Raw genomic sequence first — 18,268 nt, forward strand, 5'->3', positions numbered from 1 at the left:
CCGCGTACCTGCTCCACTCCATATTTTACCTGCAGCGCCTGGATGCAGTCCATATGACGCTATCTCTGTAAAAGCTCCGTATCAGACGCCTGTGCCCTTTAATGAACAATGAATAGGGCTCACCTGGGACGAATAGGGGTTCTGTGAAACACATAGAGATCAGGTGGGACTGATAATGTATTTAAAAAGAGGTGGAGTTGAGCACGTGAGTTCATTCGTGTGGCGAGTTCTTGCGTGGTGGTGAGAGAACCATTTATGTTTCTCTGTTTTGCTGGTGTTTTTTTTTTTCTTTCTTGACCTTTGTGAGCGCGTGTGCGTTTTTTCTGCTTGCCTCAAATTCTGGAGTTGTTTTCCCACTGTTTTTGTGTTTGTTTGCTTAAATAGTGTTCTTTCTTTTATGGCACATAGTTCATGGATTAGTTTGCTCGTACCTAGCTAATCTTGTGCTTTTTCTCCGAATGGTTATTAAAATTGTTTGCTGACCTCTCTCAGTTAAAGTGTATTGAAGACCACTTTGTAGAGTAGTAATGGGCCCGTGTATAAGTTAAAAAAACAACAACTGCTAAACCGGGTTCGGGGGGGGGTCTGGTGCCACCGAACCTGCTGCGCCATACATGAATTAACCCATTCCAGTTGATGCTGAAACAGGAATCCCCCCCCCCCCCCCCCTTTTAAAGAATGTGTTTCTCGGCTGCTGCTTCAAAGGCCCTTCCTGGACTGTGGGAAGGTTATTGCATTGGTTGGTTTGTCGTTGTTTGGGACTATTTCTTGGGATGTGACTTGTTTGTGATGGCTACGAAACGCCACTAATGTTCCACCTGTCCTACGTGACTGGGTCCCTATAACCTAATGCTTGTTGCAGGCTTAACGCAAAAAAAAGAAATGCCGCCCCCCCCCCCCCCCCCCCCCAAAAAAAAAATACAGCCATTACTGGGCTGCGGAGGCCCCAGTACCACTGCGCTTCCGCGTTACCGAGAGCCACTCTTAATAAGACTGCATGGGTGTTTTTCTCCACTACAGGGTTCACTATTTATTTAATGTATTCTGGAAGACCTAGCCCCAGACTTTGACGTGATACACTGGAAAACAAAGACTTCTATCGGAATAGAGCAGTGGTTAACCAGTTACTCTAGTAAGCGTACACTTTTGGAGTTTCTATTATCGGTTATTGCAAATTAAATGGGTTTGTGAACCGTACAGAGGGTCGGTTGTTTGTACACTACCACTCTGCTCCCTGTTCTTTGTGATCCTGTCGATCTATTAATACAGGGGAACCGCTTATGTAACTCACTGACCTAACTGTTTTTTTTTTTTTTTATTTGTGATTTGTTTTATGTATTTCAGCACCGGTCTATAGCATCGCCTTCGGAAACGGGTACAGAGACTAAAGCGCCCTCCTTGGAGACCTCACTGGGCGCTGCAGCAGCCACGTGACTGGCGTGAAGCAATCCTGCCTGGTACCCCAAAACTTAAGGCCCCTCTACTTTCGCGCTAAAAAGTCCTAAGCAGTATGAGTCACCACAACCCCTGTCGACCAGGTGCTCCTCTAGGCGCCAGGCGCCGCTCAAGCAACCTGACGGGGCTCCCTGTCGATGGCTTCCTCTCTGTAATAAAGCAACTCCTGTACAGCGACGGGACCCAGCAAGATGGCGGGGGGAAGAGGGACTGTGCACGAGAGAAGATGCAGCGCGAGCTGAACAGGCTGAGGTCCTTCGAAAGATGTCCAGCCGCGGCCCAGGTCTCCAGCGCAGACCTGGCCAGCTCGGGCTTCTTCTACGTGGGGCCCAACGACAGGGTCCAGTGCTTCTCCTGTGGGGGCGTCCTGAAGTGCAGGTCTTTCCGGGGGAGTGCCATGCAGGAGCACCGGAAGTACTTCCCATTCTGCCACTTTGCCATGGGCAGGGAAGTGGGCAACATCCCCAAGCACCAGCCAGTGGATCACAGCCTCTCCCGCAGGAGAGGACCGCAGAGCATGGGCGCGGAGGCCCCCAGCCTAAACCACCCGGCAAAGCCAGACATGGCGTGCGAATGGCAACGAAAGTCCTCCTTCCGCAGCTGGCCAAGGGAGGCCAAGGTGCAGCCGAGTCAACTTAGCAAGGCTGGCTTTTATTACACTGGTGAGTGGCACTGCGGGGACCGCCACTTAAGTATCGTCTCTGGCCACATTTTGTCCACCAATGTTCATTCCATCTGACTCTTTTGGGGGAGTACTTCTGTGGCATTTGCCCCCTTGGTGATCAGCATTTGTACAGTGCCATGGCCACAACCTCTCATGTTGGTCTAAGAATGTTGTGTGGGTTCTTTTATTGTAAACTGAGGGCTTTTTCACTCCAGCTGGTACCTGGGTTGGCTTATGTTTAAGGACCCTTATTCTTGCTCTTACTCAAAGGGGCTATCCTGTCCATACATAAAACATTCTGCAACACTAATTTTTGTTTTATAGGTGCAGGTCAGGGTAAGTTACATCGTTTGTTTAATCTACATTGGATGGCCCATTTAACATGGCCATATTGGGATGTGAATTGTAACTTGAATTCAAGTGCAGGGAGACATACTTGTGACCACAGTGTCACTTCCTATAGGGAGCAACAGGCGTGGTTACTAAGTAAATACGTCGATGTTTAGGGATACAATTACCTATGCATCCATATTTTCAACATCTTACAGCTCCTCTTTATGGACGGGTAAGGGTCGATGGCTACAATTAGGACTTGAGAATAAAGATGCTGAAAACACACGCTTCCTTCCAGCTTTACTCGCTGGGTAATAAGAGGAGGTGAAACATGGCAGAAACTTTTTTATATATATAAAATGTAACCTGTTTTTGCTTGATACAAGTATTAACTATCAAAGTAGATTTTAAAGAGTACTGGACACGCCTCCTGTGTTCAGTTGTCCATTAAAGTTTTGCATTGCAAACACAAGGTTACATTTAGTGCCTATAATATTTAGAGTTAATATTATGCACCTCACATGGTTGCATATTTTACGGCCCACCAATGTGAAGGCCGTAGGTCCAGGGCTTTCATGGTTCCGAAGTAATGTGCCTTACTTCAAGTTGGCGTACACAACTGTTTGTGCTGCTGTCTACCGCATTGCAAACAAAGTGGGTAGCCAGGCCCCCTTCTATGACCTACAGTCACCACTTGTCCCATATCCAGACTTCTGCTATTGAAGAACCCTGTGGAACAACTCCTTTTTATAAATGTACATATATTTGTGAAATGCAAACCTAGTCCTGCTTGGTTAAGGTGAGATTGAGCTGGTCAAGACTCTCCAAAGCATGTAATCCTCTCCACTGTCATGCTATCAGACCCACTACACTATGTTAACGTATAGTCTTAAGTTTCAGTTTAAACTAACCTAGATACAAAAAAACAAAATCTTTGTAGCAGCACAAGACCATGTTCTACATGACAATAGAGTATGCAATTTACACCGAAAAGGAACAGGGTGACACTTAGTCACTTCCCATGTTTGTATTTCAGTCTTCAACTACACAGTTTTTATTATTCCTTATGGTTACTGGCTTGCAACAGCACCAGTAATCCTGACCCTCTAAAGAGTCAAAGTACCTATGCAGCTTTCCCATCTGAGCCCTGTTCATGACTTTCCTATTCTCCAGATCACGTTATTTTTTCTTTTGTTTATTTTTAAGATATCACAGCCTTCCTTCGACTTGAGGATTGGTCTTTCCTCCCCAACTTAGTTTTGTCACAGGCACTTCAGCTTCACAGTGCCACCTTTGTTTTGGCTGTTGGAACTTCATGGTTGTACTTCACAACATCCATCTCCTGTACAAACATAAAGGGACCGAGCTTCTTTCCCTCAGAATGCCTGCAAGAGCCTTATGAGCAGTGGAGGAAGGCCAGAGCTGCTTCCAAAGCAGACTTAACTCTCCTTTTTTGCCACTACCTTCGAATCATTTGATTCGTCTGTCCACTAAACCAATGCCCTGTGAAGAATACCCTTACTAAAAAAAAAAAAAATCTTCAGAATACAAATTATGCCCCTTTGGTGTTACTTGCTTTAGTTATACATTCATTCAAAAATTCTTCCTTTAAAATACACCTGGTAGCATAGTGACGGTCAATGCGCTTTACTAATCAGACCTATTTGGAACAGACAAGTCAACACAACAAATGCAGCTCATTAGCTGATACCAATCAAAATGCTCCTTGACAACCCATTTTATTTCAAGGAACTACCACATGCTGGCTGGTGACAAAGGTGCCTTGTAAATTGTCTGCAATTTGACTATTGCACATCGACAATCGTTAATACGCTGTTCTACAAAGGTGTCTACCTTGGACTGCTAATAAACATGGCTGATCTGTGTTTTGGAGCTATTCCTTCCCAAGTGTCTAGCATTGGAGGTGTGTGTGTTTTAAATCTCGGCTAGTTATTTTGCCTCATCAAATGGTCTTACCACTATCTTGCTCTCAGTCCATAGCTCTCCTTATCAGCCAAAATGTATTATGAACAGCATTCTTTCACTCTATTCACTTGTCAAAACTTCATCTCTTGCTAGTGCTTTACTTCACTTAAACTGTTTACTGCAGTCCTTCTTACCAATAATCTTCTCTCCCTATTTCGCAGAGACCACACAGACTAGCAGTCTACGCCTTTATCCAGCAGTCCTCCCGCATACCTCACCTTAATCAGATCCCTGGACCCTTCAGTCCATCATGAACATTTAACTAAAGGATAAACCTCCCAAAGAACTAAAAGTGCAGCGCCCAACTGCATGTATGTGCCTGTAGTGACAGTTCACCCTGGTACAACCACCACACTGCTGTGTGCATGTGGCAAGACTGTAGCTTGTCTCTATCATTCCATTGTCTTTAATGATGACTAACCTACTAAAGGTGGTAGCAGTTACAATATTAATGATCTCAAAGGCTTTCTTAAATTCGTGTTCAGGCAAACGCTATTACTTTCTTTAAGAAGCTATATAACCGGTTAACACTTGAAGAATTCCTCACAAATCTTGGTATTCAGCAAGGCCCAAGAACGACTAAATTTTAGTTCTGGGCACTGCTTCGTCCAAATAAATTGGACCTTGGTTTATAACTTCTCACATGGTGAGGCCTAAATCTACAGAACCCAGGGTGAATTGACATTTCTTGGCTTTGGTTGTCAAGCCACAATTTCCAGCTCCCCCCTTTTTATTTTTTTAAACTGCATCGTGTCCCTCAACGTTATCTTAGCCATTTTCTCCGAAAATGATTACTAGTAAAACAGTCTGTCTGAAACCAGGTGGCTGCTCAGGCTAAACTGTGAGGCGTTCAAAGAAATCTAAACTCCTAAGAGGTGGCGTGAACAAAGCTGGGTGTTTTGGCGTTTCCTCGAGCATCCCTTAACTGTACACATGTGGTCAAATAATTCTTGCTAAAGGCACTTGTTGGTTCTAGCATAGCCAATGCTTTTGAAATAGTCAATTGTCTGATGTACAACCAAAATAGTCGTCTGAGGCTGTGTCGATTCTAAACACACTAAAATGTCTTAGATGTCTATTATGGGCACAAACCACCGCGGTGCCCCAGTTTCATGCTTTGTAACTATTCCATCTCCTTTTTCAATGATCGTTCATAAGACAACACTGATCTCCCTTGTACAACCAGTATTAATTTCAAGAACTGAAATTTGACATCTTTTGCAGAATTGTCACTTAAAACTTTGCTCCATGACGAGACCTCATTTTCTTTTGCACGCTGCAGTACATGCCATCCTGTCAACAATACTTGTAGTTCTGCAGACTGATTTGTTAGCCTTTGGCTACTCATGCAGCAAAAAATTGATCTCAAATACTCCATTGAGCCACGATTTACAACTTGCACTAGTTTGCCTTGTACCACGTGACAGAATTTCTCTCTCGCTGCTTATTCTGGGTCTATAACTTGCTGGAAGCGTCCAACGTGCTGTCTTGGGCATTACAGGGTTCTTAATCCTAATTACTCCAATCTCATGTGGGGTGACTTGTCACTAAACCATTCAAACCCTCTAAATTGTGTGGTCTGACAAGGTTTCCTTGGACTAAATAGCCAATGGAAGAAGCTATTGCATCCATTGTTACCCTCCTCATCCTCCCCATTGTTTTCGGAGTACCAGTGGTTTACCTGCTTCAGATATAAAATCCCGGAGCTGGGAATGCGGCCTGCTTGCTGCTATTATCTTAAGCCCCATTTGATTCAACACCTCTGAACTGTCAAAGCTAATCCTTTTACACTGCCCACCTTTTGGACCAATATAAAATCCTTTAGTTCTTTGCAGAGGTGTATTTAATTATCCAACATTCTGTTTGCAGATCATTAGCCAGAAAAATAATTTTCCTATGAAACTTCTTCCTCTATGAGGGAGACTATTGCTCCAGGATGCTTCTGCTGGAGCACCTGCATGTTGTATAAATACTTCAACAGTGCGGCCCACGGCGGCTCCATCAATGTGGCCCAGAATTGGTCCTATGTACACAAGTTTTCGGCTTTGCTTTTTTTAGTTCAAAGTATTGTCTCTGAGATGCAGACAACACTTCATCTGACACCTGTCCAAGGACAAATCACAAATGTGCATTTGGCCTTTTGTCAGTCAATACTCCATTCCCTTGTGCTTGGAGTGGAAGGATTCTGATTCATGCCAGATAACCAGCGTACACTGGTGCTGGAAAGGTGTTTGGGTCTTGTGGGCTGTGACCACGTGGTGGTTTGGGGTTCAGCAAGTCTTTTTTTTCTTCTGTAGGTTTCGACGACCGCGTGAGGTGTTTCTGCTGCAGTGTGGGGATTGGTGAGTGGGAGAGGCACAATGACCCTTGGAAGAAGCACGCCCAGTATTCCCCCAGGTAAGTGAGCACAGTCCTAAGTACTCGTACTTCACCCCTAGTATGAACAGGAAATGTGTGCTCTCGCAAGCTAAACTTGTGCTCCTCTGAGGGCAGCTGAAGATGGCAGCGGGGTCAAAGGGAATTAAATGGACTGAGGTGCATTGGACCACCCCAGACACTGTATGTGCTCTAATTTCATGTTGAACTGTCGTCACTCGCCTTCGGAGCCATTCCTCTCAGAACGCTTTTGGTTGGCAAGGCTCCCACAGCGAATTAGAGGGGCACGAGGGTGGAAACAGATTTGCGCAGTGTGCGAATTTTGACCAATCTGAGTTTCAAACCCGAGCCTTTAATTTCCGAGGTCTGCAACTTCGACGGTATATCACTTAACACCAATATGCCCCCCGCCCTCCAAAGAATCACCAACTGTCCATAGACTTCTGATACACTTCGAGGGGTGACCAGGCGTCCCCGATTTGCCGGGACAATCCCGCTTATTCACCAGCAGTCGGGGGAGGTTTAGCTCGTGCCTCGATTCTTAGAGGGTCGCCTGAAAATGGTGGGAGGTGATTTATTTACTTATCTTTGTTTTCCAAAGCAGTGTTTGCAGGTGTTATCGGAAAGCAATTTTAATTACCCGGAATTAAACGGGCTTTAAAAATCGCCTTTTATTTAGGTTCTTTAGTGCCTCTTCTATGATTTTGTGCTGATGAGCGCTGTCATTCTGTGCGCTCGGTTGAAGTAAAATTGTAGTGTTAGTTTTGTGAAATGTCCCTTTTTTTTGGCTTTAAATTCCACACCCTAAATCTGTGTGGACTGAACGTTATGGATATTATAACTGCATTGATATAGCGCGTACTAGCCTTGGAGAGGCGTTAAAGCGCTTTACTCGGACAAGGCGCTACTCCGGAGCCTAAATTGTCAAATATTGTACACTGTTTGAATATTTTTGTGAAGTACTTGGCTGCAGATGATAAAACTGAGTAACCACTAACACCAATTTAGATTAATGTCCCCAGAAGACCCTCGGTAATTATGATAAAGTTTCAGCTCTTGCTACCGAAAACACGGAGCACTAATTCCATGTATTCGTGTAGAGGCCCTCGAGTACTTTTTGGATAAGACCAGGCATTCATGAACTTGTTAACTCTCCAAAAAAATAGGCACTGCCGACTCCTCCGGCCGAGTTGGGGAGGGATTTCAAATCTGCTCTTATAAGGCGTCTCTGGTCATCTGGAGTGCTTTCATTACTCTAGAAAGAAGTATTTTGAAGTAACTTGGGCCGCCACTAGAAGTAAGGCTGCTTTGTTTCTTCTGGATATGAAAGTGGCCCTTGTGCTTTCACGAGCACAACCCTCCTTCAATAAGGTAACGTGGCTCAGGGCGCCCCACTGGCCGTTTCTGGGGTGACAATAGATGTATTAGCCCGTCCACGGACACTTGGTGGTATTGTATTGCAAAAGTTATCGGCTGATGTAAGCAAATTCAGATCACCCCTGCCTCTGTTCAATGTAACACCACTAATTGTTTGTAAGAGGGCTCACTCACAAGCCTTTGACCAGATACAACCTCGCCTGTTAGTCTATTGATGGACACCTCTGCGTATTTTGCTATTTTCTGGTAAATGGTGCTTTGAGTTAAAGTTTTTGGGGGTTAAGTGAGACTTGAGTTTCCCAAGGAGTGTGCATCAGGTTTCTACTTGGGTAAATTCCAAGAGGTGGATTTGTGACGTGATGAAATTATTCACTTGCGGTAAGTCTAGCACTGCCCAATTTACATACAGTGTCAGGTGGCACCCTCATGCATGCCCCCCCCCCCCCATAGATCACCACTCATTCCAGATAATGGGCAGATGTACTAGTCCTCGTCTAGTTCTAGAAATGCAAGTGCTTCTCCCACAGATGGAGGTCTGTGTCTGGTGTTACTTGTTAATACTTGCATTCTAGAAGGACCGATTGTGAGGCCTATGTAGCTTTCAACCGGTCAGACAGCCCAATTACTACTCTCTGACTTGCAGCCTACAAAATACAGGGATAGCTGGGACGGAGTGCCCAGGGCACAGGTGGGTTAGATGTGCAGCGGTAAGAGGGCAGCTTGGTATCCATTTAACAATATAAAATACCCCCAAGCTGAGTGGAGGGGTCTCAACAGGACTGCATGCAAAGGCTGGCGGGGGCATGACTCCGGCGGAGAACTGTAGAATGGTCTGCATCTGATGGATGTTAGGCAAATTGATGTGATCGTCTGGTTTTCAGTTGGGTCTACAAATCTACCCTTGAAGGGTGAAAGACCCTCTATCTGGTGCTCTTTAAGGCACTAGTCATGGATTCCTATGGAATCTCAACTCCAACCTCATTGAAAATTGCCCTAGTGTTAATTGTAATTCTACTCTGACTAAATTTAAGGGACTATCATTTCAGTTTCAAACCTTAAGTGGCGAACTACGAAGCTGGTCAACCATTACCAGTCAATGCTATTGGGTGCCGGTCATCGACCGTGCAGACTAACCTGTGTGCATATACTCTTGTCAACTTCCCAGATGTGAGTACCTGAAGCAACAAAAGGGACCTGACTTCATCCGGGCTGTCCAGGAGCAGTATTGTGAAGGTCCATCATCTGCGGTAAGTTCCATGCGGATTGCGGCACAACAATGAACCTTTGGCTGCTGAAGAATATCATGGTGGCAAGTACTGCAGAGGGAGGGTGAAATATTTCCTCCTTCCATAGGAAGGCGTATGGTTCAGCTTTTCCTCAAGTGGTTCTAGTCCGTAAACTAAACCATCCTCTCCTAATCCACAGCATGTGAATAGCAGAATGCACTTGGACTGCTTACCCTGTCAATGGTTGCACTTTGGGGGCATTGGAGTGTCCATCACCGCCACTGTAGAGCTTGTGAGGAAGGTGTAGGGAGTAAAATGATGCTGGTTGCTGTAAAGTATTGTGGAATCTTAATTAGCAATCCTATTTTTCAGAAGGCTGAGGAGCAGCGCACAGGAAGGAGCACCGCACAGCGCCAAGGTGAGTTGAGGATTACAGGGCGGTGTTGTAAACCTTGATTTTTCTGCTTATTCCTTTGTGGTCCATCATGAACTTCCTCTGCCTCCAGAATGAGCAATGCTGTATAGTGAACGATTCTGTCTTGTATTAAGTTTCTATGGACTTTAAGGCATCGCAAATATCCAACAACACTTAAGCTCACTCTGTATTTATCGATTATGTGGCCTGTGCAATTGTTGAGCTCACATAACAAGACCGTATATTTAACTGACTGTTTCTGTTTATAGGCAAGCGCATGTGTAATAGTGGGGCTGGGAATGCTGGTAGAAATACTGACCATGAGTCTCTTGCTAGGAATTCAGTAGGTTGTCTAGTGGCTGCTCTCATGGAGTAAGTATACTCTTCTGATAATCCACATTTGAGGTAGCTGCTAGTTTCAATAGTTTGCAAGTAAACTAGCAATACTTTTCTACAGAGACCGTATCATAACTGTTCATATACATTGCAAGATGCAGTATAATGTCCCATGATACATTGCAGTTGCTGCATTTTCTGACTGCCGGCACACAAACCTTGTATACTAGTTTTACATAGCCTCTCTCTCAGAACTTTGCTTTGCATGCATTACTTTTATTTTACGTGATCTTTAGGAAATACCTAAGCACTTGAGCCATGGTCATTATAGGCAACCAATCTCACAGGGTGAAGCTCGGAAAATTCCATGTCTGCTAATTTAAAGCACTTCTTCTCCCGCCCCCCCCCCCCCCCCCCCCCCCCCCAGCCCCCAAACCTCTACATACAAGCGGAGTTCTATTAGCTTTTTTAGGAACCATCTGATCTCTTCTGAACCACTGAGATGGTGACTGCAACCCCAGTGTGCTATATGAAAAGGCAATCGGTCTTTTCCCCTTAAAGCGGAGATTTCATCCTTCGAGGCACCCATACTTGTAGGCCCCTTTCCTACCCACTAGAACACCATCTACGTTCTGCCAGAGGTGGAAGCAGAGCGGTGCATGGACTTCAAGCCAATGGGATGGTAAATTTCCCACCATACATGCATTATTAACCCCTGTGACACTCCACCACAACGTACCAAACAAATGGGCTCTAGTATTGCTGCCCATTGAGGCTTTACGTTGAGAGTGAAGGGCTATGCCAGTTTTAATTGTGCATGATAGAAGCACTAATTTCACTCTGCTGCCTAATCCCAAGGACCGCAGCATCTTTAGAGACTCTGGTATCAAAGCTGGGAAGAAGGCAAGAGCCATTGGAGAATCCTTTGACTTGCGTGTGTGTGGTTCTTCTCCTCCCCCCCCCCCCCCCCCCCGCCAATAATTTGGATCTTGCAAGACTTCGCTGCAGGAATCTATGCTTCCTTGTAGTAATTTCGCTGAAAAGACTAATTTCAAATGGAAATAAGATGCCTTTGTATCCTTTCTAGGGCTCGACTCTGCGCCTATCCCGCCTTCCACATGTGCTGCACCATCTCAATCTCTTTTTGCTCCAAGTTTGTTCACCTACGTGACATCACCACTGATGCAGGCTGTTATCACAGGGGACTTTGAGCAGGCCACGCAACAGATGTTTCAGGGTTCACTAATGCAGCATGTGAGATCATGGGATCCTTTCTCCTCGCTTTGCCCTGAAATCTCCCTTGGCCCAGATACCTTTGACTTAACAATAGACAGTGGATCTAGTGAAGGTAAGATTGTTCTCCCTTAAATCTCCTTTCCTCTGATCACACCTTTCCACCGTCAGAAGTTACCATGGACTCGAAGTGACTGTGTCCAATTTGCATCATGGCATCCTGTTTTGGTGTAAAAGGATTAAGCGGCTTGTATTTTGGGACGTTGATTGGGAGTGGTATAGTGCCAGTGGTTAGCTATAGTTTCTCCGTAAGTCTGGATTGCTCTTAAAGGCCCCTTTGGCCAAATGAATTCAAGAGCTAACTTAACTTTTCAGAGCCCTTGCATATCGTAAGGTCTCTCCTAGTACATTAACTTTGACGATAAACATTTGGTATGAAGTTCTTATGCATCCTGCATGTTTGGTGAATGGTGGGAGAGATTCAGGCCCAATTATGGACTGTTTGTCCCAACTCATGTCGGACAAAAGGCTTTTTAATAATACAAAAAAAATCACTAAGAGGAGCTTGGGTTATGACCGGTCGCAAACCTGCCCCACTTACACAGCACTTCCAGTTTATTTTTTATTTTATAATTTTTTTTTTTTTAAACCAAGTTGTCCGGGCCTCGGGGTGAAGCAGCACTTAGACTTTGGTCTCTACTGATTGCAGCTTTCTGTTCTTCGGCAGGACCAGTATCTTCGCAGCAGCAGGCAGACGGATGTCCTGTCTCATCGGAGTCAGCAGGTAGAGAAATTGAGGCTTTTTGAGTGATGGGCGGGGTTTGAGGTTGCGTTTAACAGGACCGTGACTTTGATGCTGTATTTAGAACATGGCAAATTCAAGACTTCCTTTTATTTATTTTTTTTTCGTTTCATTAGAGCCGGTGTCTCGGAACCACAGCGCAGGAGGAGCTTGTGCCTCAGCTGCAGGTAAAGTATCTGTAAGGGGAAAGATGTTTGGTAACAAGATAATGGTTTGAGGCTGTTTTAAAACATGGCTGACTTGGCATAACTAGACAGCAACTTTCCTATCTGTTCACTTCCCCGCTTCCTCATTTGGATTTGCACATGCCCACGCCACTGCTCTTGAGGACAACTTTGTCCTGTCCTTGGTGTACCTGATGCCCCAACTTAAGGGTTCTGTGTGGGGTTTCTCTCCTTCAGTGCTGATTATTACCAATGGCAGTAAAGTCTTTTGATGTTTCTAGAATTGGAATGCACAATTATCGCATAGCAAGTACGGTAGGATCAGCACAACTTCTATAAGGAGGAGAAACTCTAAGGGGGACACTGGTTTCCACCTCAGATGTTACACATGAGCATTAGACTAACGTATTTCAATACGTTTACCGTTGTTTTGCCACATTATATAATGTACATAATGCTGCAGAGTGGCTCCAATGTTTTCTTTAGAAGCTCCAACTAGACCGAGGTTTGGAACCAGGCCAGAGGAGAAATGGGTTTGATCATGGGATCAAATGTGCTGTCCCCTTGATGGCCTTGTGTAGTGTTCTGCAATTCCCAAAGCCTGGCTCTGCTTCTCTAGCACCTGAAAACAGAAGAACTCAGTCATTGTGAATTCCAGCAAAAGTGGTATTTGAATTGGGGGGGGGTTCAGACAAACAGATTATGCTCAACTGAGGTTGAGGATAAATGGCAACGTCATGGTAAGTTTAAGCAAACGTTAATTTGCTGAATGTTCTCCCATCACTCTTATATCCATGGGAATTCTAGAGTAAGTGACCCTCTATGCTACGTGGCACTGCTGTATTGTCTGCTCTGGACCCTGATCATGATGGCAGACGTCTGAAATCTGGTTCTTCTTAACCATGTCACTTAAAGAGGGTCTTGGTTGCTTGACCAAAAAGCATTTATCTGGCAATCTATGCATCGATGGCATTGCTACATTCTTCTTGTATGTCATTCACAAATCCAGAGGTTGTGTGGATAATACATGTTTCTTCTGATGCAAGTTATTTAGACTTTTTCCAGGAGAATTGATATCCAAGTGTTTCCACGCAGCTCTTTTTTTAACTTGGTTTAACCGATGCGTTGAGGCGAGGTCAAGGGAATTTGTTTGTATTAAACAAGTTTTTTTTTTTTTTTTCTTTTTTTTTTTCTCTCTGAATATTTTAGGAACTTCAGGGACCATAAAGGAGCAGTTGCGTCAGCTACAGGAAGAGCGTGTGTGCAAGATCTGTATGGACAACCAGGTTTCGGTTGTCTTTGTTCCCTGTGGTCATCTTGTGGTGTGTACCGAGTGTGCCCCTGAATTATCCGATTGCCCGATCTGCAGAGCCAGCATCCATGACACTATCCGCACTTTCATGTCTTAGACCACAAGGTGAGTCCCAGCATCCATTGAGGTTCAAATTTGGTTCAGGCAACAGCTGGATGATCTACTGTGATTGCTCTGACTGCATGGTTTCACTTGTGACCTGCAAGGGTCAGGGTGGTGCACTGCTTTTTGATGGACAAGACTGTTCTTTCCTAATGTCTGTCTGGAGTTTTGGGTGGGTGAGGAAGGGACCCTACTGAATATTCTGTCCTTTGTCTTGCAGGCTGAAATGCTACGAGAAGCTCCAGACTAGTGTCCTAAACAAGTGTATATAGCTATTGCTTCTAAGATGTGAATGCATTATTTTAAAACCTTTACGTTGAAATAGATCTAACAGAATTAATATATGGTAATGTATTTGTATATAAATTGTATTTTAAGTGTTTAATAAAAAAAAGTACTGTTGCAGTTCTGAGTAGTTTCCCTTTTTGTTTTAACCAACATCCTGTATTTCATAGTGCTTTTTATAACCCTGATTGCCATAAATGAACACTGAAAACTAATCCTCCCCTTGACCAAAACGGAATAAGCACTTTTGCACTGAGTTTTTCTCAAAGGTATCTAAGCACTACTTGTACCAAGAAAAGTGTAGTACTGTCTTTATTTTTATGCCTTGTTTATCACGTGTCACCATTTTGGCACTAAGCTAGTTGGCCTTCAGTGTACAACCGAACGGGCCTCTTGTTGGCTGAGTATACAGGACCGCGCACTACCTATTCCCATACACAGGGATGGTAGTCTGAAGTAGCCCCAACAACTGGTCCTTAAGAAAATCATGCACTGGTCAAATTCTACCTTTCATAATTTCCCTTAGTATGCGAAAAATCAACAGGTTGTCATCTTTTTGCGGATTCCGCTTCATTTCTGAAGAACAGATCCGAAGGAAAAGCTTACATTTGTTCGAACTGCAATTTGGAACCTTAGTGTACCTTCGGCATTATGCCACAACTGTAACCTGCCTTTTACCAAGGGGCAGCTAAGGATGCCCAGTCCACTCATCTTTGTTGCCCCCCCCCAAAAATTATACACCCCCCCTATGTGGATTCCCTCAGTACCAACCTCCAAGTGTGCCCCTAATCTCTCCGTAGTCCCGCCATGTATTTATAGGGCTCCAGCCCGTCCTGTGCTCCACATATGAATATAAGGTGTTAGAGCGGTTTACATGTCTCTCTACAGAGACCATGACAATCTATCATGAGTGTAAATATATAGCAAATGTTCAATAAGACGCTTAATAACGAGACCTACAAGGTGTAGGAGTTACTTGCCCTTCATACTGGTAGGATAGTTGAAGAGTGCTTGGTCTGAGGAAGCAAAAACTCAATTTTAAAGAGAATGCAATTGTTTGGGTCGGCTTTACTGATGAGCTTATTTGGGTTTTGGTTCGGCAAAAAGGTGATTTAAATTCCTAATCTAATCCCTCGCAGTTTGCATGCAGCTCTTTGAGCACTTGTAGGTCGTGCTGTACTAGGATTATAATTTATGAACTGGAAGTAAAATCTAACAAGCGTCCATGTACATCACACTTCTGTGATCTGCATGTTTACATTTGCCTTGTATCAGGTACATTAACCTTCTGCACTACTGATTTATTAACTTTTAACTGAACAAAGTTAAAACCTTTCCGGTATGTATATTTAATTAAAAGATATCTTGACCTGTTTATTGCTGCTGGAAAACTGCTGGGCACACAAAGGACTGTTTAGAAATTGCAGGGTCTTGAAGATTGGAAAATAAATGTGCAGCGCTGTCGCAGCACAAGATTGTGTTGCTGGGGGTTTTGTGAGGAAAGCAGATATGCATCTGTCTTAAAATGTCACTTAAGCTAATTAAGGGGGCACGGATAACTGAAATCTGTATTGTAAAACTAGATTATTTCGGTGGGTGACCACTCCCCTCAAGGAATAACTTCTCATGGGGTGAACCTTAAGTCAATAAATTAAGCTGGGTCCAAACCCCGGGTAGCTATGGCGCACACTGCCTCGACACTGAGGCAATGTGTAAAAAAATGTTTTATGCCTTATCAAAACTAAGTTGCAACACAAACTACTGACGATCCCAAACCTGATTGAAGTAGAGTAAAATGTAAAACAAAATTACCTAAATGAGGACAGCCATAGATAAGAATTTTTAAAGTTGTGTAAACTAAACACCACTGACATTCAATGGTTGCAGATGATGGGCATGGGCACAATGTGAGGCTGATTAATGGAGTGCCCATCAGATGCACAACCAGGTTGTCCTGGTTAATGATTTGTATCTTCTTATATTTTAAGTCCAACCACAGGAGTACACGTCAAAGTGTTTTTTTTATACATATATATATATATATATATATCTCCCCCCCCCCAGCCAAACGTTTATTTTGGTCTGTTATAGTGTAAGGGTTACACACTGGTAGTCTGACTACTCAGAGTAGGCCTGAGTCTTGCCACTGTAGTGGATGGCACAATAAAAGCTGGAGGCATTTAACTTCCAGCGTGGGCACACATTCTACACCAAATAATAGGGACCTATGAAGGTTAAATGTGCCAATTTGAAATGCTCAAGAGGAGCGTGGGTATGCTAACTAATGGTTAACCGGGGGGGGGGGGGGGGGGTGAAAGGAAGTGTCTCGTTTGGAAACCAGCAAAAATATAGGGTCCCACACAAGGTGAAAATATGGAGTTACCATGCATAAAGGCAGACTTCCTACAGATAGGCTGTTCCCGAATTTTGCTGCAAAGTAATCAAAGGTTTGTCAACCTTGATGTTGAAGCCTAAACTTAAGTGAGATCAGTAACTGACCACTAGATTAGTGGTCAGGGTGTCGCCTGCTTAAGAAATGTCCTGCAAACATGTGTTCAGCCTATGAACATGATTCAGAGGGTATTCAACTCTATCCTCTGCTTGAAGGGCAGCCAATGGTGTGTGTTTTTTTTTTTTTGTTTTTTTTGTTTTTTTTGTTTTCTCTCCCCTGGACCTAATTGAGGGTAGAGTTTGAGGCCATCCCGTTTGTGAAGGATTCTGTATGTGCTTGCATATCCTCATTATGGTGTCCAGTCCCCCCAAGGTAGAGCCTGTTTAGAAGTACCTGTAAAATCATGGGCCCTGATCTTTGTAGGTTTGTTTGCAGAAAGGAAAAACCATAGTAAGTGCATTATGTGGCTTTAGAAAGTCAGCCACAGCATTCGATTTGATCACTAATGGTAAGATTGTGACTAAGCCAGATCCGTAGATTTTTCACTTGGTTTGGATGGGCTCCCAGAGGGGGCTTAATTGAGCCCCCCCCCCCTCCTTCTAAGGAACATTAAACATGTTTAGTCACAGCCGTAGGGAATGGTGGCCCAATTTCACAAAACTGGGATTGTGTATTTGTCATCTCGTGTAATTTTGGGGCCACCTGTTTGAAAGTTTTCTATTGCTTCATATTTAAGATTTCAAGCCCTCATAATGCAAAACAATATTGTCTTAGACTCTCTTGCTCAAGCAACTGCAATGTCTTGCCCAGGGCTCCCTAAATCGATGAGTGGGTAAAGAGACCTAGAAGTAATCTGAAAGCTTAATAACCTGGTGAAGGTAAGATCATTTTCCCTGGGTGGTGGGGAAAGCACTGGGCAACTACCCACACTTTAATGTCTGGTGTACATAAAGCTTCAGCAATGTCAGAGTTGGGACTGTAAATTCAAAAGCTGCATGACCAGACACTGCAAGGAGGCTGGTGTTAAGCTTTGGGAGGCTAAGCATAGACACCTGCCGCCTCCTACTCTTAAGTTGCATCATGACAGTGGTTTCTCAGACTACAAGGTAGTCTGATGTGTTGCCCATCATGAGTACTTCAACCTGTGGTGGATTGTTTTTTCTGGCCTGCATGTAGGATACAAGTATAAACATTTGTTTATAAAAAAACTTTCTTTAAAAAGAAAAAAAAACTTAAATCCATGGAATGCCTGAGGGTGGTATTTTTGCCATGGGTGCAGTTTGTCTTCATGGAGGTATCGCAGCAGGGCGTGGTCTTCATGTAACTCTAGCTGGTCAGTGGAGGGCCTTTGTATGGATGAAAGAGTTGGAATGGGGACCAGAGGTCCCTAGTTGTTGGCCATAAAAGATAGTTTGTTCTATTACCAGTCCCTCACTCGTTGGTATGCGTGTCTCCGCCTTAAAGACCTATGAGGCCAAAAACCATCACTACATAGTGCAGCACAATAAAGGACCTTAAACTAATTGGAAAACCAGCCTGCCTTGGGCAGAAAGCCAAACTTACCGAGTACACACCAGGCCTCAAACGTTTGTTTGAAGGCTCTAGATCTGAACCTTCGGACTGGGAAGACCTGCAATCTTACCCCTTTACCTTGAGCCACACAAACTAAGACTTCAATGTTTAAGCCTCCCTTGAAACATGTTGCCAGTGTGGACCTACTGCTGCGAACGGGTAAGGTGGGCATTGCAACCCTTACTTCTCTGAACAGAGACACTTATGAGCGCTTGGAGAGCAGGGCCCATGTCCTACC

General features: G+C 44.1%; 1 protein-coding gene across 2 annotated transcripts; it reads left to right on the forward strand.

The window, feature by feature from the left end:
• Positions 1 to 205: 205 nt before the first annotated feature.
• BIRC7 (baculoviral IAP repeat containing 7) lies at positions 206 to 14,181 on the forward strand. Of its 2 annotated transcripts, none has more exons than XM_069243191.1 (10): positions 206 to 240; positions 1,345 to 2,117; positions 6,736 to 6,835; positions 9,357 to 9,438; positions 9,790 to 9,835; positions 11,256 to 11,516; positions 12,129 to 12,185; positions 12,320 to 12,370; positions 13,577 to 13,784; positions 14,002 to 14,181. In XM_069243191.1, exons 2-9 carry the CDS (start codon positions 1,511 to 1,513, stop codon positions 13,774 to 13,776), a joined length of 1,404 nt encoding a protein of 467 aa, XP_069099292.1. In that variant the 5' UTR covers positions 206 to 240; positions 1,345 to 1,510; the 3' UTR covers positions 13,777 to 13,784; positions 14,002 to 14,181. The 2 variants fall into 2 exon arrangements, with proteins under 2 accessions (XP_069099292.1, XP_069099293.1); XM_069243192.1 differs by having other exon boundaries at positions 9,793 to 9,835.
• The last annotated feature ends 4,087 nt before the right edge of the window (positions 14,182 to 18,268 follow it).

This window comes from Pleurodeles waltl, chromosome 7 (genome assembly GCF_031143425.1).
Source record: "Pleurodeles waltl isolate 20211129_DDA chromosome 7, aPleWal1.hap1.20221129, whole genome shotgun sequence".
NCBI classification, from domain to species: Eukaryota; Metazoa; Chordata; class Amphibia; order Caudata; family Salamandridae; genus Pleurodeles; species Pleurodeles waltl.

Bases quoted from the DNA above. Each gene is read 5' to 3' on its own strand.
- BIRC7 (XM_069243191.1), top strand. From the start codon at position 1,511: ATGAGTCACCACAACCCCTGTCGACCAGGTGCTCCTCTAGGCGCCAGG. The intron at 2,118-6,735 runs GTGAGTGGCACT...TTTCTTCTGTAG, and splicing joins GGCTGGCTTTTATTACACTG to GTTTCGACGACCGCGTGAGG. The intron at 11,517-12,128 runs GTAAGATTGTTC...GTTCTTCGGCAG, and splicing joins AGACAGTGGATCTAGTGAAG to GACCAGTATCTTCGCAGCAG.